Here is a 23,879-nt window from a genome sequence, read left to right on the forward strand (position 1 = left end):
TAAAGATTATGTGTAGTTATTATGCAGAGATAAAATTATCTAAAAATAAATTATCCAAACAATCATTTTGAAGATTTTCTAGTTTCACAGAATGGTTAGCCAACGTAACACCCTAGAGCTCCTAGGACGGCATATCACTAGATGAGCTTTTGAGGTAATGTCTAGGTTTCGTTCACTGTTTGTTCCACAATAGTATCATGTGGATACTTATAGAAATTTTTTATCTAGGTTTCATTCATTGTTTTATTCTGCAATAGTATCATGTGGATACTTGTAGGAATTTTTGATCGTAAACTCTTTTGTTGTATAATCGTTTAGAGTTTGAAAAGTCTAATTTGTATAACTATCAAATGTTTTATGAAATATTTTCTCAAACTCATCTTCTCTTTTATATATTTTTATAAAATTATAAGAGGTTTCGAGGATGTTGACCCTTCGTGCGTGGATGAACACGTAAAAATATCGTATGACTTAAATAAAATTAATAAAATTATTAATAACATGATAAGCACGTGTAAGTAAGAACACCCTCCATCGAGTAATGCTAATAGCGGTGAGAATAAGCAATCGAAGGAGTGAGTTTGGGTATTATTATTTTCCTCTCACTCCACAAATATTTCATTACTTGGCAAAGGCCACGGATCCAAGTAACTAAGTCTCTTCCAGCTTTCCATCATTCAAATAGCAGCTATGCCGGTCCATTGCCCCCCACCAAAATCTGCACGCACAATTGCCCATACAACACAAATATATGTGAAGCGTCCCCCTCCGATGAACCCTACACCTCCGTCGTCTGGTGATCCAAAGCTTAGAAAGTGGTTTTACTTGTTGCCTTGCCAATAATATTTATACGATCTCGTCGATAATAGTTATTTATTTGTTCTATCGACGAAGACAAAAAGTTTGAAGTCCGTGATGATTGATACTACGGATGTGATCGGCGATGGTTTCAGCTCCCAACCTTGTACGAATCACTGGTATCTCCTGGCCAAACTCTTCGACAGTCTCAGTCTCACACGCATCTCTCTGTCACTCTCTAGATTTGAAGCATCGACCGTGGAGATCTTAGACTTGTCAAAGCCCCTCAACTCTGACTCGTGACTTCGTCGCCGGTTCTCGGTGCACTCTCTCTACTCGTGGGTCGCTGCTGCAAATGATCGAGTCTGCGGCTGCTAATGCCGGAGAAAATGGAGTTGGAGGAGTGGTTGGGTCAAGTAACTCCGCCTCGACGTGACGGTGTCATTTGGTCGAACACGTTACTTGCGGAGTTCGATGTTGTGTTTCTCCGTATGCAGACACGGAAGAAGAGCTTGGTGGCCAAAATGTGTGCAATGGGGGGGATGCGATTTGAGAGGCCGAACGAGAGACGACGAGGTAGCGAAGACTTGCTCGTCTCCTAACAGGCGACAAATTTGCGGTCTTGAATCCAAGATCGAGAACGAAAAAAAAAGGAAGAAGCAGACGTACGCCAGCCTTTTCGGTGCCATCGCCTTCGGCCGGCGGCGACAACAGCGAAGCAACGTGTGGAACCGAAGCCTGCGAGGGTTGGAGTTATCCTGACAGCCGGCGCCGCTGTGGCCTCGAATGGCGGCAAGAAGGGTGATGGTGATGATGATGATGAGAACATGGACCACGCAGCAGCTGCTGCTGCTGCTTTGGCCACAGTCGAAGTCGGCAGCTGAAACCTTGGCATTTCGGTCGAGCAGATAAGCACCGAATCCCACTTGCAGGTGGGCAGCACTGTTGCTGCTTGTGGAGGGGATTCCAGATAAGCCTCCTCTCCACCGAAATGGACTCCGAGACACGCTGATGACCTCCACCCTCTCACTGTGCACATAAAGGTCGGATCAAATCTGTGCACAGGCTGTGGTACGCACCAGCTGCTTGAGGAAATGCCTGCCCGCCTGCCTGCCATGGGCTTCAATGATTTGACTTTGCCCAATTTCACAGCTACAATCTTCCAAGTTTTGACCTTGATTCCCTACTTGTGCGCTAGAATCCAACTCCAAATCTGGGCAATCAGAACCTGGATCTCGTGGTCCTCCCTCAGCTTGGACCACAATGGTGATGAACAGTTGTGCAACTGGGCTACAAGATAAGAAGACGCCACCCAACTCTCCCTGTTTGCAACATGAGGCCATCTGGATCCGTGGTGGACAACACCAATGCACCACGATTTACTTGAGCAGCCTTTGTGCTTATCCCAAAGAGGAGAGGAGAGGATACTGTTGAGTGCTGCTGCTACGCGACTGTGGGGGCAGTCTTACAGTCTCTAACAAGGGGAAGAACATTGATGGACTGAACTCATTTTAGGTTGCACAAGGCACTGTTATCCCATGGAGGAAACAATCCTGCCCTGTGTCCTGCAATGAGGAAGCAATCCCATTATTGATCCTACAAGGTTGCAGAAGAGGCATTTGCAGAGGATAATGCTGCCTGCAAATGCATCACAGTTACCACGGATGATGATGATGATGATGATGATGGATCAAACATCATGAGGGGGAGAAGGAATCCCTCCACACGAGACGACAAAGGAAATGGATGCAGACAAAGACACACACAGCAGCAGCAGCAGCGGCGGCAGCAAACGAAGCAAAGGTGATGACCATCAGCCACTGTTCTCCTTTTGTCTCCTTTCATGCTTCAACACCGATGCCTTTTTCTCCCTCCTCCTTAAGCATCATGTGATCCCAGTTTATCACGTTAACAGCAATGTGATTTGAGATCTGAACCCAAAAACCTCGCTTCTTCTTCTTCTTCTTCTTCTTCTTCTTCTTCTTCTTCTGTCTCTTCTCTCAATCTTCTTTCTACCTCGTACTCTTGTCTGTAATTTGGCCGTACTGTTTTAACAATGCTATCCGCCTGCAGAAAAGCTGACCATACCACGTTGACTTCTTTCTCCCTTCCTTCCCAAGGGATCATCAGAGGTTTAATCTTCCGAGACCACAAGGCTCGATCACCGACACATCAACCCGAGAACAGAGTCAGCATCAATTAGCTGGACCAAATCATCTCCAAATGCCATACGGAACTGATGTCAACTCTCTCGCTAATCTCCATCACCGGTCATCTGATCAGCATCTGAAGGTGTCCAGATATTTTCCCCATGAAGATGAAGAGGAAGCAGAGGAAGACTCCAAACCGTCCTTCCTTTTTACCCATTCTGGTACCCTTCGCTTATTTACTTGCGAGTGAGATGTTGCTATAGGACGACTCCGCCGGCCCCACCCTCACCAACCAGTCACTGGTCCCGCGCCGCCTCTGTGCACCCTTTCCCTCCCCTGCCCTTATCCATGAATGTGTGTAAATGATGCGAGTGTACTGTAAAGTTACATGTGATGGGTTAGAGGACAGTAGCAGTAGTAAGTCCGTATACGTATGTGTGTATGGATACCTGCATGCATACCTGAAGCATGACATGGTCATAATAATGGCAATAAAATGGGGAAGTCCAAGTTTTGGTAGGTGGTGGTGACCAGGTGAGGGAGGCATAGGCAGTAGAGAGCCATGCAGGTTTGCTCATTATAAGGAATAGTAGTATAAGAGACAAAAGACTTGCCCATCCAATTCTGACCTCACATCACCTGTCCACCCTATCTCTCCCTCAGCATCACAACACTTGAGCTTCTATATAAGCTCTTCCCGCTCCTCCCTTCTGTTAGCTACTCTTTGGCCCCTCCTCCGCCTCCTCTTCATTCTCCCACACGGCAGCCTCCCCCACAAGTGCAGGAACAGCTTCAATACAGAGAGAGAGAGAGAGAGAGAGAGAGAGGGCAGGTGTGTTTAAGTGTGCTTTATGTTGGATTAAGAGCGAGGGAGAGAGAGAGAGAGAGAGAGAGAGAGAGAGAGGGAGGGGGGGAAGGAAGCATGTCAGTTTGCGAGGACAAGGAGAGACTGAGTGAGCCATTGGTCGAGGGGAAGTGGGCGAGTCCAACCGAGGCGCCACGGCTCGAGCCCAAGGCGAGAAAGGACGTGACCGCGGCCGTGGTGGAGGCAAGGTCCATACTGTGCCTGGCCTCCCCCATGGCGCTCGCCGGCCTCCTCCTCTACTCGCGTTCCCTTGTCTCCATGATCTTCCTCGGCCGCCTCGGCCGTCTTCCACTTGCTGGCGGCGCGCTGGCCATCGGGTTTGCTAACATCACCGGATATTCCGTGCTCTCCGGACTCGCCATGGGCATGGAGCCCATCTGCGGCCAGGCCTTCGGCGCCCGCCGCCCTGCCCTCCTCGGCCTCGCCCTCCACCGCGCGGTCCTGCTCCTCCTCGCCGCTTCCCTCCCCGTATCCGCCCTCTGGGTCTCCATGCGCCGCCTCCTCCTCCTCTGCGGCCAGGACGACGACATCGCCGCCGCCGCCCATACCTACGTCCTCGCCTCCCTCCCCGACCTCCTCGTCCAGTCCTTGTTGCATCCCATCCGCATCTACCTCCGCTCCCAGTCCATCACCCTCCCTCTCACTTACTGCGCTGCCGCCGCCGCCGTCTTCCACCTCCCCGTCAACTACGTCCTCGTCTGCGTCCTCCGCCTCGGCATCCGCGGCGTCGCGCTGGCCTCCGTGTGCACCAACCTCAACCTCCTCCTCCTCCTCCTCGTCTACATCTACCACTCCGGCGTGCATGAGCGCACGGGGGCGCTCAACATCACGGCGGAGAGCTTCAGGGGCTGGCGGTCGCTGCTCAACCTCGCGATACCCAGCTGCATTTCGGTGTGCCTCGAGTGGTGGTGGTACGAGATCATGGTCCTGCTCTGCGGCCTCCTCCTCGATCCCAAGTCTACCGTCGCGTCCATGGGAATCCTAATCCAGACCACCTCGTTGATCTACATTTTCCCCTCCTCCCTCGGCTTCGGCGTGTCGACGCGCGTCGGCAACGAGCTGGGCGCGAACCGCCCCGACCGCGCCCGTCGCGCGGCCACGGTGGGCCTGGCCTGCGGCGCCGCGCTGGGGCTCCTCGCCTTCGCGTTCGCGGTGGCGGTCAGGAACGCGTGGGCGCGCATGTTCACGTCCGACGGCGCCATCGTGGGGCTGACCGCCGCCGTGCTCCCCATCGTCGGCATGTGCGAGCTGGGCAACTGCCCGCAGACGACGGGATGCGGCGTGCTGCGGGGAAGCGCCCGCCCCCGCACCGGGGCCAACATAAACCTCGGCTCCTTCTACGGCGTGGGGATGCCGGTTGCCGCGGCGCTGGCCTTCTGGGGCGGCCTGGACTTCCCCGGGCTGTGGCTCGGCATGCTCGCGGCGCAGGCCACGTGCGTCGCGCTAATGCTGCTGGTCATCCACCGCACCGACTGGCAGCTGCAGGCCCAGCGGGCGCAGCGTCTCACCGGCGGCCCTCTCAACACCGACGCCACAGTCGTCGTCGTCGTCGTCCAAGACAACGATCTCGACGCAATCAAGCAAGCCGCAAAGCTCGGAGCCCAACAACACTGAGAAGTCTGTGTGTGTGTGCGCGCGATTCATTTGTTGGTCAAACCATTGACCGATTGACTGCATTCCGCAGTAGTCGATTGAGCTTCATCTCTTCTTCCATTCGTCGCCATCACCCAAATTCTTGTGATCTTTTCGCATGTGAAGGGATCAAATACTGTAGCAAAAGGGAAGAACAATAAAACTCCTCAAGCTTCACACCACTCGACTTCGCCGCATCTTCAATCCTCTCTCTCTCTCTCTCTCTCTCTCTCTCTCTCTCTCTCCAGTGATTCGCTGCTGGCCGCCCCTTCCTGATACATTGCAATTCCATTACCGCTCAACTTGGCTCCAAGTTGTGCAGGTTGATCCGTCGTCCAAGTTGTTGACTCACCAATTAGATCGTCGCCTACTCGGTCAAACGAGTACAGCTCCAATCGAAGAGAGTTTGAAGCTTGCATGGAAGAAACAGAGCCCAAACTCGCAGAGCACGCAGTCAATCCGGAAGAAACCTGCGAGTACTCCACTAGCACACGGGAAAAGACCATCAAATTGTGGACCATCATCATCTTGCACAGACACAGCCAACCCCATCTCTTTCACCTCCATGACTCTGCTCCTGCCAGAGACGAAGTTACAGAGGCCTATCCATCCCTGCTCTCACCAAAGTGGCAGCACTCATCTGATCCTTGGAGATGCAGGTGGAGCCCAGAAGATTCTTGGAGCAACTTGGATACCTAGTCGCCCTGTTCATCATGCATGCACGTATAAGAATATACCAACAACAAGTACAAGCAGAGCCGATCCCTCCCACGAGTTTCCAGGATCAACTTGTTCCTCCGGAGCTGCAGTTGTCGACTAGTTTAATGAGAGGGCGACTGCAGGATCGAAGCAAGCAACGCGTAGCTAAAGCGTTACGGGCTTTTCGGTACCCCCAAAGGTCACCAGTACGCCGCAGTGTCAACTCCCCCGATTACTCTAATCACTCCCCAACTGTTCGACACAAAAGTCTAATCTTGTTTGCAGGATTAAAAATGAGTAAGATTCAAGTAAACGATCAGGCCTGCGTCTGAGGACGCGGTCCAGCCTGCATGGTGGATGACGCAGAAGAACATGCACGCTTGAGCTCACCAATTATTGGATGGCTGAAGCTAAAAGATCTTGTCCACCATCGACTGCCAGGAAAAATATCCACGAGAGGAGCAATTCACGCTATATGATTCATTCGATTGGTCCCCAAATCACAGCTTAAATCCACCAGGTCGAGGACCATCTTTTTGTGCTCACTGATCATATGCCCACCTGCTGATTCGCTCATCAAGATGATTCTGAGAGGAGTGCACATGTCTTAGTGGTAATGGTGATAAGGACTTCCACTCTGCATTCAAACACCATCATCGACACTGAATCTGGCCGTGAAATCTTAGTGTCAGTAACCACTGTCAGTGCTTGCAGAAAGTGGTGCCACTGCATTCTTAATCTTCCTTTTCAGGGCCATGAACAGTGCCCAGAACAGAGAAGGAGAGAGAGGGACTAATCATGCCACCTTTCGATGAAGAAGATGGTGTTGAAGACTAGTCTACATCATAAATTATAGTGAACAAAGGGTGTAGATCCCATAGATGCATGTTCTTGTTCTAGAGAGAGAGAGCCTGGCGTGTCTTGTGGAAGCCGGCAGGGACCGTATACTTACAGTAATCTGCCATTTCCATCTGAAGTGAGCAGCAGAAACGAGCAGAGCTCAGTGTGGCTTGGTCTTCTCTGCTTGCTTGCTTGCTTGCTTTCAGTTCCAGAGAGGACAAGGATTACCAGCTCCTTGCAGATTCCAAAATTGAGATTGTCGGCTCTGAGGGAACTCTGAAGAGGATGATGATGTTGACTCCAATGCTAAAGACAAAAGCAGGGAGTCAAACAAAGGCATGCAGTTGAAACATCAACACCAACAACCAGAAGAAGAGAGGAGGTTAAAGTAGGGGAAGTGCTGGAAGAACATCAAGCAACAGTTCAGTAGTAATTGACAGCATCCAATGGAAAGCAAGTGATTTAGCATAAAGATCTGAGGTTGAAAGAAGTGCAAATTGACATCACCCATTGGAAAGCAAGTGATTTAGCATAAAGATCTGAGGTTGAAAGAAGTGCAAATTGACAGCATCCATTGGAAAGCAAGTGATTCAGCATAATGATCTGAGGTTGAAGGAAGTGCAAAGTGGAGTTAGAACAGCATAAATTAATTGATTGTAACCATAAACCTGTTGGATTATTGAATCACTGACAAAGAAATGACTGATTTATACTAACTAGTCACATCAAATCAAGGTGATGATTGGAATTAAAGCCACACCTTGCTATGCAGGTGGTATACCTCAGCTGTTCTTGAACAAAAGAATCCATGAAAGAGAGAGACTATTGAAGACAAGCAGAGGATGAAAATTGATATTTTCACAGAATTCAACATTAAATCTATCACGGCAAAGAAATAGTTTGAGCCAGAGTTGGATTAGATTCTGAAGGTAAGAATTGTTGGTCGGTCATAAAGAAGTTCGATAGGATAATCGACTCGTTAACATGATATAGACTTCAATCAAATAATTTGAAATCCTTATACTTAAGTTAATAGCAATTTATATCTATTAACCTATAGACCCAATACAAGCCAAAATTTGATTTCTCTCATCAAAACCTAATAGCAAATAACATTTAATAGAATATGTAAAGCCCAGCCCAATACCATCCATGGATGATCCTTGTGAACTTGTATCTCTCACCATATCCGATATTAGGTCCGGTTCGATCGACGTATTATTTGTCACATTAATCCTCCGAATCAAGGAAGAATAATTTCACAGAATATTTTCTTCTATCCTGACACTATTATGAAGTATATTTTCTGCTAGCAGAAACTACTGAGACCATTTAGATTAATAAACTGATACCAAAAGTTATTTTAGATCCATAGTTTTTATTTTCTTTCTAAAATACTCTTCATTTATAAATATTTTGACAAACATAACAAGACCCAAAAAAATTAAGTGAAAATTGTTGCTGTATTTTACTTGAAACTCTTGATGAACTTCCCTTGTAGCAATATCTTTATTTTCTACATTGAATTTGCATTAGATTCCAGGTTATGTTGTGAACCTGAGAGTAGAAGCAGATTTTGATTCATAGATCATCCTGCTGTTTCTGGTCTCATTTAGCATCTGGAGATTTCTCCAGCACTAAATTTCTTGAAGAACAAGAATATTTCAATATGGTAGAAGACAAACAAACATTGTAATAAAGATGGAGATGAAGCACATTAGTGAACTTTAAAGCCATTGACAGATAAGAATGGGTAGCTTGGAAGCATAGCACAACATATGGTCACTAGTCTCATAAAATATGAGACAAGAAGCATTAAAGATGGAGTTTGTGGTTGGTAGGCTATAATTAATATTTTTTGTGAAGATTCCATGGATTTGATACTTTGTTGTCTTTTTATCAATTATTTTCATATTAGTAAAAATATATTATATATATAATGTTATTAAAATTATTTGTATGTCCCGTCCCGTCATCCGATTTGATGGGATAATTAACTCATTTATCTTATAAATATGAATTATTGTTTCAAACTACCATAGTTTAAGCTTTCCATAAGCTCATCTAAGCATGTGTGATTTAACTGAGGTGCCACACATTGTCTTGTTTAAAATTGTCCTTATTATAATTTAAATATAGTGCACATTAAATTCAGTATTTATGTCTAAATTCATGTAAACAAAGTAGGATAGATGTTGAAATACTCCACAATTTATACTACTCTACATGGAAAAGATTGTGTATCTTGAAGAATGAAGCATCCCTACACCAAGTGGTGCCAAAAGCACACATACATAAACTGCCAAGAACAGAACTTTACCAGTAATTTCATAAGCACATGATCTGATGAGACTTACAAAAGTGAAAAAGAATACATTCCCAGGAACATTTTACAGGATAAACTAGTTCATGAATGAAATGAGTGTGTCATGAGGACCTCCATCCTTGCAAATGATATTTGATATCAGCATACTATGGGCAATGCAAGTAAACAGAACTACTGATATGTGGTATGCATCAAATCATGATAAAGGCTAAAAACTAGAGAAGTGATTGTGTCCTAACCTGTGAGAGACAGTGGCAAGCTAAGATTCCCTTCATGAACACAATCATTGTGGTACACTGGCAGACAACATAGAGCAATGGCTGAACATTTATAAGGTTACCTACTGTTTGCCCCTTCATGTACTTTAATAGCAGCTCACTTGGATCAAACATGTAGCCTAGAGGCCAAATCTCTCATCACAAACATTGGCCATTAGATTATTGTCTCCTAACAACTAAAAAAAAAAAGAAAACTCATTCATAACTAATTTTTTGGATTATGGATTATGTTCATATGATATATATATATATATATATATATATATATTCACAATTATGTAAAAATATTCTCTAACTCATCTCACTCCTCAATATTTTATATTCAACATGCTATCCAAGGAGCAGTCTTTTTCTCATCATGTGGATAGTGTGCTATAGAACAAGAAGAGCACAACTGTACAACCAGCATTGGGCCATCCATTAAGTTTCAGGTCAACTGAGTCAGATGGTATACATTGCTGCACAGAGAGATCCACCAAATGAGGGGCCCACCAAGACCCCACTGGGGTCCAGCTTGTGGCTGTAGCAATTTAATGCCTGAAAGTAATGGAACAAATGGTATTTTTGGAAAAAAATTTGGAAAAATTTTCTCCTGAAACATAGGAAAAGAGGAAGAAAGAGAGAGAGAGAGAGTTATAAGCTCCACTCACATCCACTATCCAACACAGACAAGTTTTCTCCTGAAATTAAAGAGAAAAAAAAGGAAGAGAGAGAGAATTATAAGTTCCACTCATTTCCACTATCCAAGACATGGTCCTGAACCTTCCTAAATCCACCTTATCATCATTGCTGAGGCATCCACCTAAAAGATATATACTGGTACATAGGAAACATTCCAAGGTCCCAAAGGCTGTTCTCATAGGCTGAATGATGAGCTCATATCAACACAATGAATTCAATCCCATTATATAACCACTCTTCTCTTCTCTCGTTGCACCATATGATCATTTTACCTTCCTCTCTTCTTCATACATAGATAGGACATGACCATCGTGAGTCCATTTATTTCTCTTGGATCTCAGTGAGACCCCTCTCAAACAGTAGATATACACACACAAAGAATACGAAGAGAGCACAAGCAAGTGTTGGTGTTCTTTAACTGCAGCAGCAACAGAGCTTCAATCACACACATCAGCAACTTTCCTTCCGATGGCTGCAATGCATCATCCATGCTCAAAACAGCTCCCAGTCCAACCTTGCATGGGGAGTGGAGGTGGCGGCGGCCGTGGGCGTGGAGGTGGATGTCGTGAACAGGGAATCGAATGTTTCCCAGTTCATCGACGACAGTACCACGGCTTGCTGCGGCAGCTTATTTAGCTGCTGCAGCTGTTGGAAATGGGATTGTGGTGGTTGATGACGATTTTGGTGCTGGTACTGGTTCTGTGATTGCTGCAAATGCATCTTTTGCTGCTGATGCTGAGGTTGTGAGTCCCTCCTCTGCTGCCTTGGCTGTGACCACTGCGGCTGTTCTTTGCCCGGGGGACCATTTCCTCTCGGCATCCAGTTCTTCATCTTGATCGTGTCCAGGGTCTCCACATACTTCTGCACTCTCCTAATCTGTTCCAAGCAAGGAATCAATCGCCAAGCAACCGAATTGAGCAAACGCCTAGCCGACAAGGCGAGGAATTGATCTGACCTGCGTTCTCCTCTGCAGCTTCGCGTCCCCGTCGGCGACGATGGCATCCAGCTTTATCAGCTCGTTCATCAACGAGTCGATGAGATTGGTCACGTCCGTCTCCACCACCCTCCCGCCCTTGTTCACGATCCCATCCAACGCCGACACCTAGTCGTTCGGTCAATGGAAGGTCCTCAGGATGATGATCCTACGGAGATTACTGTTGAGAGAAGGATAGACAATGGTGGGTGGGAGAACGATTACCTTGGAGGCGAGCCGATCGACCTCGAGGCTGATGGCGGAGATGGACTTGGCGGCCTTCTCCATCTTGTCGGTCTTGCGCATCTCGAGGAGGCGCTTGGCCTGCGCCGTGGAGTCTTCCACTAACACCACCTTCGACTTGTCCTTCACGCCGGCGATGTCCAGGAACGCCGTCGACTCCCTCTCCTTATCCTTGTACATCAGCTTCATGTCGAGCGGGTGCAGCCCCGTCCTGGCTGACAGCACCTTCTTCAGCTCCCCTGCGCCGCCACACTCATTCAGTCAATTCGTCGACCGCCTTGGCCGGACCAACCGCCACAGCAAGGAGAAGAAACAGAAAACGCCGGTTCGAGTTCTTACCGAAGGTGGCCTGAGAGCTGATGTAGATCTCGTGGTACACGGCGCCGTACTTGACCTTGACGCGGATAGCGGGTACAGGAGCGGCCACGGCATCGGCGTCGGGATCGCGCTTCTGGACGAGCATCCCCCCGGGCCTGACCTCCCACTCCGCTGCCTTCTCCGCCGGCGGTGACTCCTTTATGGGGCTGAAAGCTGCCGCTCTCTCGCCTGTCCTCGACCGCATCTTGCTCTTCATATCTTCGGAATCCGGAGGATCTACAGAGCAGCAAGCAACCCAAAGACCGCGACTTTCCTCCCAAATCCGCAAACGAAGACCACAACTCGTCGAGCACGAGCCAAAATTTAGGCCAAGAAGGAGACGAACTGCTTCTCCGAGCTCCGCTTTCTTGCTTCGAGGAGAGGAAGGGAGCGAGGGAGGAAGGAAGGGGGGGATGAATCGTGTTAACGGAGACACGAACACAACGGGTAGACTAAGCGGATATTTATATCGGTGAGGAAGTCACGAACCGAGCAGAAACAACAACAGGATGCCAACACGACCAAAAGCACGACACAGCAGCGAAGCCGATACGTAACATCCCGTTATATTCACACGCCACGAGGAAACCGACACGCTTTACGTCATCCCTCTTAATTATCTGTTAAACCGGTCCAAAACGATACGAGTCCAGCAATAATGACGCTAAACTCCACCTACCCACGCGTCGGAACGAATCGCTTCGCGGGACCCGCCCTCTGTCTCGTGGTCAACAAACACCTTCACGTGTCTTAATTCCCCAGGATTCCATCCCGTTACTTTCTTTCCGAGTCACCCAGCGTCATACCCGCCTGGTGACTGGAACCCCACGCAGATCGTATCGGCCGACACGAGCCGGTGGGGCCGGCTTCCTACGTCGGCTACCTGCATGGCGGGCCCCGCGCCCACCGACACTCCGAGAACTTGATGGTCTCGTCCGAGGAGCCACGTGGGGGCTTCCAGGGCCGTCGGATCTGCGCGCTGTACATGATTAAGAAATAATTACCACATAAAGCCTGCCGTATTATTAATCTCATCGTCAATGAGTGTAAAGAGGGGTTAATTAGTATTATATATCGACGGAGATATGTTAATTGCATGATTAACAGTATAGCATCCAGCTAAAGGACAAAAGGGATTGGGTGCGACATCAATCGGACCGCTGGTGACCGTCGGATCGTGATCGATCCATCGTGATGAGATGGTGGCACGTAATAGAAGGAAAACGTTTGTCGAATGATTAAGAAGCACAGCTAATAATTGCATAACAGCGAATAGGTGACACGTACTTCTTGCGTAAGGCAGAGAGGACACTAATTATTTGCTCGTTGACCAAATGGACCATAATTAATATAGGCTAAAGAAATAATAAAACAATCGAGTATGATTAAATAAATGAATTAAAAGATAAAAGGTAAGAAATGAATTTGGGGATAATCTCAAAATTCAATCGATATTATCTCTAATACAAATATAATTATGAAAAATAGAATAAATCTCTTTTACTGGAACAAGCAAAAAGAAAAAAAAAACATGTTGCAATCAATGGGGAAAGAAAAAAGGATGAGAGTATATATTTTTTTTCTATTTTTCAGGACACTATTTATAAAACTACCAAATAAAATATTGTTTTACAAAAAAAAATTCCTAAAAATAAAATAACTTTAACAGAATAAAATATCATTTCTAAACTCTTAACAAAAATGCCTTCCAACTTAAAATTCCTAAAGTACTTTCACCTTTCTTGTCAATGAAAACAGAAAATACTTCAATTATTGCTGAAGTTGACACCTTATAAAATTCCAATTCTAACACACCCTGCCATTCATTCATAAAATAAATTAAAAAAAGTAGTTCATGACAAATAAACTTCTATTGATTGCTCATCATATTTGTTGTGATTCATGGTTACTATAACTTAATCTTATTGTTGTATCATGTGAATCATGTCTCACATTTTACATATGTTATGACACAACAATCAGCTGTCATAGTTCAATTTAACTATTTCAGATCAGCTATATGAATCTCATTTTGTCAAACTAAGAACAGTTCAATTTTACATTAATACTCATAATATTTCTTTTAATTTACTCATCTTTTAATTTTTTTTATTTTTTTATAACATAAAGAACTTCAGCACTAAAGATATTTAAGTTTTTTAGGACTAATATTTGTTAGAGATTGGTACATGTGTTTTCCAAGCAATATGTGCAGACTAAAAGACATGAAGACCAACAAGCAAAAGTCTATGGTCATAAAAGATAGGCAAAAAGCTTTCATGTCCATAGGGAGATTAAATAGCACTTTCGAGTCCACCCAAACACAATGCATCACATAAAAGCTTGACAACCAAACATATTTGTCTTTCACAAAACATTCAGATGTCACATGTCATAGTAGTGCTTCTTGCTTTTTGTTCCTAGAATAATGCATGTTGAACAAGCTTTAAGGTCACTTTAACTAATCATGATCCTGGAATTAAGACACATTGGCATGTTAAAAGCTGGATTAGGATCACCCACAAGACTGTTTATGCCTTTCATGCAGATCAAACCATAATGATTTGATGATACAGGATTATGCCCCTTCCATTCTATGACTATATTATGTGCATGCACAAACAGATTAAATTAATTAACAGATAAAAGTTAGGCTTCTCGTGATACCATTAGGTCAGATTTCTCCATCCCTGACAAAGCTTCCTGTGTGCACCAACTTCTGGATGTCGCTTGAGAAACTTCACAAGAATCAAGTGAGCCTCTACTTTTATTGTCTCCCCCCCAGAGCTAGCTAAGCAATATCGTGTTAGTCAACAAAAAGATAATGCCAAGGATACAGTCAATCAGATACTGAAATCCTGGTGTTCTTCATGATGTGCATATAAGCAAAACCAAAATCTGCAACAAGGTTGAATCCTGGCTCCTGTTAAACAATTCATTCAGACAATATAATGAACAGAATGTTCATCATGAAAATCTCATGTCCTACTATACTAGTTGTCATACTTTTTTGCCATCTATATTATCTAAAAGATCATAGGATAGATCATCAAAATTTAACTAGATAGAAGCTAAAGCCTGCTTCAAAAAAAAAAAAAAAAAGTTAAAGATTCATAAACTTTCTCCAAGTTCAGCACAGGCACTGAAACCACCATGATACGATAACAATAAAAAACCAATCTGCTAAAAGTCCAACAAAAAACATCTAAATTGAATATTAAATCAGATGAATACAAAGATTTCTGCTGTGGCTAATATGAAGTGGTTAAGAAGTCACTCATGTAATCATCACCGTAGTACAGTAACAATAAAGAAATCCAATCTGCTAAAATTCCAACAAAAAGTATCTAAATTTCAGCTGTGGCTAATATGAAGTGGTTAAGAAGTCACTCATGTATCATTTGCTGTCAATTGTAATGGTTACGATGAAGCTTTCAACTTTTCCTTGTCAGTGTGAAAACAAGAAAGTTGAATTCTTCATCAATCAAGAGCTTATATTCTCGCCCACAAGAATGGAGAAGTTTCTAACACAATCAAATCATATGTGAATGCATGCGTTATCAGTAAATGTAGAAAACATTACAATCGTTGTCTCTAGAGCATGCTAAGAAGAAACCAGACATGTAAACAACTTAAAAGAGTCCCAAGGTTTTTTCTATTTAGTACCACAACTTGTTTTCTTTATCCCCAAAGAAACACAGAAATACGAACCAAAGATAAAAAATGATCCATTGAACCTCCAGTTCAAAGTATGAGAGGGAATCACCAGAACAAATGGATTGCAGAGCAAAGTTCTAGAGCTGGATCATTGAGACCCAGAACAGCAGATGGTGGGGGTAAGTTCAAGTTGATGCAGGTGGTGAGTCACATTGAGTCCATCTACTTCAGAGTTCCATCTATCAGTATCCATCAAATTTGGACTCCAAAGAGACATGAGAGTTGAAATTATGAGTCACTAGACCTCCATTAAGAAAGAGTACTCAATATGAAAGGGTGATTATTGATTCATGATTCTGAAGTAGTTAGCACAAGTATGAGTTAGGTATGAAATGAATTCCCACCGACTATAGCAAATATGGCACCTAAATCATGTGTTCGAAAGAAAAAGAGTGGGAGATATTCATGATACACAAAATAAAAGGAAATGTAAATTAAAAGTAAATTTTGCAAGGTTGTGTGGCCATGCATGGAAATGTATATTGGTAGCAGAGACAAGGTTATTAAAGCTCTTTATTTATTGGATAGGTACTCCTATATCAGTTGCATAAAGAACCAAGTGATCTATTCTTTATTTATTTGACAGGTCCTTAAAACTTCCATATGCAATCACTTTGAGATCTCAACAGCAAGATTTGACAGTGATGGATAGAAGTTTTTATTAGCTAATTGAAGTCAGACATAAACTCTATAGCAAATGGAAAGATGACACAACACAAATAATAGAACACTCCCCCACTGTTCATAGGAACTGTTTTACAGCAGACCAAGAGAAAGATCACTGAGAACATTTTAGTCATTAAATGATATAGTAAAGAATAGTTTCATCTTGATCTTGTAGCTGATAAGGCTTCCGGTCAAAAGTTAATTCTCATTCCCTCCCTTTAAAATTAAAATTTTGGCTCTTGGAAACAATGACAGCCTGTCGCAGTCATTGACAGATTGGCCATGAGATGTCATTCCCATTAGGTCAACTTTGCCCCAAGTTTACTTCAAGAGAGACACAGAGAATTAGCATACTAATGGACCACATTGGAGTTGACTGGATTCTAAAACTGTCTTATCTGAATGGTTAAAAACCATATACATGATTAGTTATGATTATCTTCCAAATCAATGACATAATCAGATATAGAGACGGCTAAACCTAATTAACAGAAGAGACCTAGAATAAAAGATGGCATTCATCTCCGAAGGGTTGCCACTGTCTTTGAGTTCTTATCTCTTGATATACTTGAAATCTCATAGAACAGGATGTTGGAATGAAGCAATCTTTGGAGGTCACACAGAAATGTTGAACACCAACACAGCAAAGCTGATGAAATTAGCATAGTTAGAAAATAAAATTAAGTTTCTGAAGCCAAGTGTCTTAGCTGACACAAGAAGAGAGATGGAGAAATAGAGCTGCATTCATAAAGACAAATATCCTCGACCAACTCTGGATCAGGGTGAAAATCCCATAACCAGAAGTTGCAACGTTCACCTCTTCTGTCAGCGCACCAACAAAAACTAAAGAACCTTCTTGTCTTATTGGGTTTTCTGTCTAGGACCTTGCAGGTCTTGCTGGTTTGATAACATAACCAAGCAGGATAAATATGATGGGAACGATAGTGCCAACAAAATATACACTCTGGTAAGCTGCGAGGGTCTCTTTCAGGCTCAAAACCTTCAAGAAAAAGAAAAAAAACATCAACCAAAGGCCTTTGCTACAGATTAAGATATCTATTACAGAAATAAGTAACATTGCATTTAGTAATTAGGAGTATGACATCATGTTTTCTAGTGGGTTTCAGCAAGAAACATACTAAAATAATGGCCAGGTTTGGTGATTCTCATCACAAATAATTCACTTGTGTGGAAAGTGTTGGGGAAGGACCCAAGGAATCATTATAATTTATCTCTAATGCTAAAGGAGGACAGAACTGAGCATAATAATGACAAAAGAAGATGAGGCTGGAATGACTTGTACTATTTGCAATTGTAAACCTAAATATGGCTATGTGCAAAATACTAGAACCATGATCTAACTAACCATGAAAGCAATGCACGAACAATTGACAACGAGGAGAGTGTAGGCAAAATTCATTAGTATCAGCATCTTTCTGAACAAAAGATTCTCTGGGGAGACAGCTTGTTGCCATCTGTAGATTACTGTTCAATTCAAAGGAAAAGAAAGTTAAAACACTTCAGACAATACTCATGATGAAATAAAATAAAGATGAAAATAGCAACATTTAGACAAAATTTTGGTAGAGAATTACCCCGTGAACCTGCAAACATCAATGCAGACTGAACAAAAAATATGATATATCCAGGGTACAGTCCCTGTACAGGTATGAGAGAAATTATTAGCAGCAGACATTTTTGCATAGGCAAGTTTAGTATAGAACAAACACAAAAGAAAAGAAAAATATGGATAAACTGCAGTCCTATTTATAATACCAATGGATCTAAAATGGTAATGTTTGTTTTGAATAGCATTGACAGACAACTACCTAGCAGTAAAGTCTAAAATAACTTAAGAGATCAAATGAACAAAGAAATTGACACTGTAAAACATAAAGATCATTAGCTCTTAATGGGCTAATACTTGCATGTAGACTTAAATAGAATCAAATACAAACAAACAGCTCAAGACTTATGAAACTGCCAAGTAAAACTTTTCTCCATGTAAAACATCTCATATGATATTTAAGCTTTTCAGAAAAGGTTATGCATAACTTACATGCCAAACAGCACTAACCATCTCTGTAGCCAGCAACTCAAAGAATCCAGGTTTCTTCCCTTTCTGAATGAGCCTTTCATAAACATCTGGAACAAAATAGCCTCACAGGTTACAGATTCTACTCAATAAATCAACTTAATTAGCAGAAGAGTAACAGCTATGGTCTCTCAGATTACATGCTCTCAGATCACATAAATTTGTATGATTCAAAATGGCCTCTTAGATCTCATGGCAGATCATGTGGTATAAATTTGTGAAATTAGCAAAGAGTTCAAACTATGGGCAAAACAAATCACAATAGAACTAGTTAAAGTTTAGCAACATGTAATAGCAACGACACACACCATAACATATTAGAACTGAAAATAATACTCACTCTGACTACCTAAGCAAAGTGAAAAACAGCATAAACTTAACAAAATAATAGAGTTTCTGTTACACTGTATCCTTGCAAATTTGATAAGTGCATTCAAGTTCTTTAAACCACACTAAGGAGTTCTTCGACTTTGCTGATGCCTCTCTGAAAGATGAACACATTCAACAGGTGAAAATCAATTAAGTAGCAATAACTAATAAACACCAAGCTTCTCTGGCAGTCTGGCTACATAACAGGTTCAACTATACTGTTGTTTCAACATTGACATCTGCAAAGGATGTGTCTAAGAAGGCATATGAATATGCACACATGCATTAGGAGACATCCACAAGTTTAAACGGTCAATACACACATTTTATGTACAACAGTCGAATATCGACACAATCCAAAAGCAATTTTACCTAATAGAAGTTACACCAGACCAAGATCAACTTAGATCAATGCGTGTTTAGAAGCTCACATCAATATTTGTGGTTTTAGATCGAACAGGAAACATCATATAATAACCAAATCCATTAAAAAAAAAGGTTTATAAACTTACAATGACGTAGCCAAGTGCTGACATGTATGTTCCATACAAGCGGCAACTGAACTGCACTAGTAGCAAACTCCATCCCAAGAATATCAACATTTTTTGCACGGCCCCACAGTGCTTTAGGAGGAGAAGAATCTGACCAACCACTGAACCCAAAACCAGATATGATAATAGAAGCTTCTGAGATTGACCATATAAAGTAGTACTTCCAACGTTCAGTGAATCCAGACATGTACTGGTAGAACAGAATTTGCCAGAAACCCCATTCATAGAATACAGGCTCACTGAACTGAAAAGGTGGATAATGTGGTACCAGTTGCAAGTATAAACCGATACATATTGCAGCTTGAAGCAAAGCACATAATGCTGCACCAAGTGATGCCGATTGTCTGTCACCGGAAGCAGCCCAAATCTGGATAAAATTCAAAAAACTATAACCACAGAACATAATCTGGGAGGAAAGGTGAAGAGTTAATCTACATCAAATCACGTAAAGAAAAAACGACATGATGCACTTACTCCTTTGTGTTCTGTCCACTCAAGATAATCGTTTACTTCATAGACAGGCCCTACAAAGTGGCTTCCACAGCAGAGACAGTAACCAATATATTCAAATAAAAAGGGACAATGTATTAATCGATTCTTTTTCTGAGCCTCACGCAAGTCTTCTTCCTTAAGCAGCCCATCACTGTAATTTATTGTGCAAGATATGACTTTAAGAGTTAGCACCATGAGAGCTCCTATAATGAGAAAAGGGGAAACCCTGAGTCACTATTTAAGCATGATGCAGTCATACAGATGTTGAATAGTGTTTCCAACTAGCATAAATCCGTATGTCAAAGATTAGTTTTGCTGCAACAGAAAGATCATTTATGAGCTCAAGAGTTAAGATACCTCTACAGGAATTAAGAGTTGAACTTCTGAATGTTGGTGGTTAGATTATTACAAAAATTAATACTTCTCAGTTATTAGATACTGAACCAGACTTCCTAGACAGTAAAGGTAGAAAGTCACTACCAAAGAGTCATCCTATTACAATGCAGGTTCATGTATAATCTGAAAAATAAAAAGTGGCATCTTTTTATATAGATGCAGTCTTCAGGAGTTAATATTCTTATTTTTCACTTTAAAAGAATAAGTTCACACTATGAATATTCCAATCAGTGTCAATATTACGAGACATCAACTTAGACACTGTTTATCAGTATACAGAATTGCCTAAATTTATTAGATGAACAGTATCTCATCATTACTAGATTTTAACATCGTGACAATAGTTCAGCTCGTGTTGCCAAAGAATCATGCAAGAGTCCTTTTGAAACCTACGTATCCAGATAGGAAAGAATCAGCACTATGAACAGAAATGAACTCAACAAAAGTTTTCTCATGCTGACATAATTAAGATCTAGGCAATCTTTAGTCAATTTTCTTTCAGTTTAACTTGAAGTATTCCTGAAGTCATTAAAGCAATTTCATGTACATGAAAAATAAGAGAATCATTTGGGAAACACTGTCACAACCCAGCCTGATAGAACCATTAACTTTTTGAACCTGAACCAATAACCAAAAGTATTTAAACCCTAGTTAACAGTAGTACATTCATCTAAACCACTAAGCCAAGATGTTTAAAATCAAGTTAACAGTAGTACTTATAAGTCAATATAAATTCTTTCACACATTTAATGTTAAACTAAATCAAGGCTTGATATCCTCGTTAAGGACCTAAAAGAACCTTAGCATGGTGCATATAAAGCCCAACCCTGTGGTGACTTCATGCTATGATATGCTCCCTAGTTTTATCTACAAGTAATCCTTTCCTACTCAATTCCTTTAAATATAATAACGGACTCACTAAATCGTTTAGTCTGAACTATAAAACCAAAATGTTTAAACCTAAGTTGGCGATAGTACATCCATTATGTCCTAGATTCTTATAAGTCAATCCAGATTCTTGACCACAAGCATGCCTTGAGTAGAGATACTACAAGTCTCTGTTTGTTGCTTCCTGTGCCAAGGACAACTGCATGGCACCCATTAAGGAGAGTGTCAAAGGCCTCCCCCTCCTATACCATTGCGGCCATCTGGCCCACCCCTTCTATGTACATGCCTTTCTGTAAGGGTTTTTGTTGGCCCAAAATGAGTTCTCCAAAGCATGCTTCCATTGTGAAAGGGCTCCCTGGTTGACTCCCAGAGTTTCAACTTTTGAGAATGGATTTGCTTGCCATTCATCGTAGATAAGCTTTTTTTTTCTTTCAAAAGAACAAACAAATGACTTGATATACCTGCTACTGCATTATTTGTAGATAATAGGTAGATATCCTTAAATATATCCATCTATTCTATTCAATCATTGCAACAAAAAGGTGCAATTTGAAAAAGAAAAAAGAAAGGGTTATCGTATTTTGCCTAAGTTTATCAAAAATCTAAGGTAATGAAATAGTAGTAAGATCAGAAGGACAACCTGCATAAGCTTGTCAATGCAGCAGCATGCAAAATTTAGTCTATCAGTGAAGAAAATTCAGAGGAACCTGTTTTCTTCACCTCCTTCCTGAAAATTCAGAAAAAAGGCCAGAAATGATTCACTTTTGCAAGCTGTTATCAGCAACTGTGTAACAAAGGATAACAAACAAAACAACACTGTACATGTTACAAACTTATGCATCATAGAGTTTGTTCACGCATTTGCCCAACTTCAATGAACATGGTATTTGATTAAATGAGAATTGATGTTCTTCATTTGTTTGTGGTCCATTTCTGTTGGTTATCATGACTAGGACTACAATTAGTTCACACCTCAAACAAGCAGTATTGTGACAACAGCTCAACAGCAAATATCATTTTTTTTCATCTAAATATGCTTTATAATTAACGCTTACTTTTGCATTAAAATCCTGAAGAATGAATTATCTTCAAAGCTTAAAGAGTTGAAGACCCTAATAAACAATTTCTTCCAGGTCTAATAGGTACGTCCAATCAAATAATCTATATTCTCTGAAAGCTGAAATACCACCCTTATTCTACAAACAGAGATAAGATAAGCTTTATTCCGTGCGATTTTTTTTAAATCAAATGAGGAAAATTAAATATGCAAATATGCCCCAGAAAATATATAAACCCAACTTCTAAACCAAACAAAAGGATGAAAAATTGTATTTAATTTGAAGCATGTAATGCATGCCTTCAGAAGTTATAGCTCAGCAAGAAACAACCAATGAAAAAAGATAAAACTAATGATTAATTAATGAAAAATTTTATTAATGCCAGCAAAACTTCATTACCTGTTGCATCAATCCCTCCTTCCTTCAATGCTTCCCCACTCGTGTAATACATATGGCTATAAAAGAAGGCAATTAACAAAATGTGTCAAGAAGAGAACACAATTAGACACTTAAAAAGATAATATAATGACTTCGATCCTAAAACAAAGGGGTTTTAAAGAGAAATTTCTCATTTTTATAGGGTAGTGGGTAGATGATGATTTTGGAATTAAAAGAAAAAACACAAATGAACGGGACTGGAGCACAACCAATATCGATTCAAACAAGCCAATCCCATGCCAAGACCAGATCTAAAATTCGAAGTACATATGGTTTTGTCTGAAACAGCCAGAAGTATCAAGTTTCAAGCTTGGTTTCAATTAATCCACTGATTTTTTTTACATTTTTAGTTGAAACTCAGATCACGGGAAAAGTAGCTAGATATAAATAGGAAAAGCAAAGAAATTCAGATTATTTAAGATGCCACTGACTGATACTTATCACTGTACAAAAAATTGTCCCCATGTGAATGACCACATATGTCACTTTTTCCGTTCAAGGGTAAAAAGAACCATCCTTTGGACATATAGCTGTAAAGACACGTGCCACGTGTTTCACAGCATATATCACCTAAATCTGATGCTGCACTTCTTTGTAGGTGTCAAAAGAGAGGCAGTGGTAATTGTGCCTTTTTAACTCAGAATAGAGGACAATGACTTCTCATGGAATGAACTTAGCATAGATCAGATATCAAAAGAAAGAATAAATTCTTATTTATGACGCTTGCAAGACAGTACGAATACCTTCACATCATGCAAACCACAAAGATAACAAGCAAACAGGATCGTCAAAGCACCATAAACATATCCAGGATAGGTAAAGTGATTATCAATGCCCGTTTCTACTGAAAACTTAGAACACATCAAGTAAAAGAATCATCTTTCACGGAATCAAAGCCCCCCAGTCTTCCCAATCATCCAAATGGCGGTACATCGCGAAACAAAGCACCGGGGATCCAACATGATAGGAGAAAATTAAGCTCGACTGGGCTTGAATCGGAGCGAGATCTTACCATCCGATGAGGTACGCAAAGCCAGGGAAGAAGGTGATGAGGCCGGCGTAGCGGCGGACGAGGACCATGGAAGCGTAGCCCATGGCCATGAGGATGAGGAAATGGAGGTTGGAGGAGGCTCCGAAGGAGAGGTGGGACAGAACCGCCCCCGAGAGGGCGGCGTAAAGGTGGCGGGGGAGCGTCCCGGGGACGACCCGCTACATGAAGCTCACCGGAATCGTGGCCACGAAGCAGAAAAGGAAACGGAGGACGGGAATGGAGACCCCGATCACCGCCGCCATCGATTCCATATCCGCCGCCATGGGAACGGGCGATTGAGAGACAGAGAAGAGGCAACTCTTTTGGGTTTGCGGTC

The 23,879-nt window shown here is 42.2% G+C and overlaps 3 protein-coding genes across 5 annotated transcripts; 1 reads left to right on the plus strand and 2 right to left on the minus strand.

Annotated features, from left to right (window-relative positions):
- Nucleotides 1-3,642: 3,642 nt before the first annotated feature.
- LOC103983244 (protein DETOXIFICATION 49) lies at nt 3,643-5,627 on the plus strand. Its single transcript, XM_065147623.1, has one exon. The coding sequence runs from the start codon at nt 3,871-3,873 to the stop codon at nt 5,425-5,427; it is 1,557 nt and encodes a 518-aa protein (XP_065003695.1). The 5' UTR covers nt 3,643-3,870; the 3' UTR covers nt 5,428-5,627.
- Nucleotides 5,628-10,469: 4,842 nt separating this feature from the next.
- On the minus strand, nt 10,470-12,248 carry LOC103983243 (BAG family molecular chaperone regulator 1). Its single transcript, XM_009400456.3, has 4 exons — nt 11,825-12,248; nt 11,468-11,724; nt 11,225-11,371; nt 10,470-11,145 (listed from the first exon to the last, which is right to left on the minus strand). The coding sequence occupies exons 1-4, from the start codon at nt 12,057-12,059 to the stop codon at nt 10,762-10,764; spliced, it is 1,023 nt and encodes a 340-aa protein (XP_009398731.2). The 5' UTR covers nt 12,060-12,248; the 3' UTR covers nt 10,470-10,761.
- A 4,627-nt stretch (nt 12,249-16,875) lies between these two features.
- LOC103983242 (lysophospholipid acyltransferase 1-like) lies at nt 16,876-23,879 on the minus strand. Of its 3 annotated transcripts, none has more exons than XM_065147195.1 (9): nt 23,525-23,879; nt 22,474-22,529; nt 21,724-21,743; nt 19,715-19,935; nt 19,202-19,607; nt 18,285-18,370; nt 17,821-17,884; nt 17,592-17,710; nt 16,876-17,225 (listed from the first exon to the last, which is right to left on the minus strand). In XM_065147195.1, the coding sequence occupies exons 4-9, from the start codon at nt 19,925-19,927 to the stop codon at nt 17,103-17,105; spliced, it is 1,011 nt and encodes a 336-aa protein (XP_065003267.1). In that variant the 5' UTR covers nt 19,928-19,935; nt 21,724-21,743; nt 22,474-22,529; nt 23,525-23,879; the 3' UTR covers nt 16,876-17,102. The 3 variants fall into 3 exon arrangements, with proteins under 3 accessions (XP_065003267.1, XP_065003266.1, XP_065003265.1); XM_065147194.1 differs by having other exon boundaries at nt 21,657-21,743; XM_065147193.1 differs by lacking the exon at nt 21,724-21,743.

Source organism: Musa acuminata, chromosome BXJ3-4, assembly GCF_036884655.1.
Source record: "Musa acuminata AAA Group cultivar baxijiao chromosome BXJ3-4, Cavendish_Baxijiao_AAA, whole genome shotgun sequence".
Lineage (NCBI taxonomy): Eukaryota > Viridiplantae > Streptophyta > Magnoliopsida > Zingiberales > Musaceae > Musa > Musa acuminata.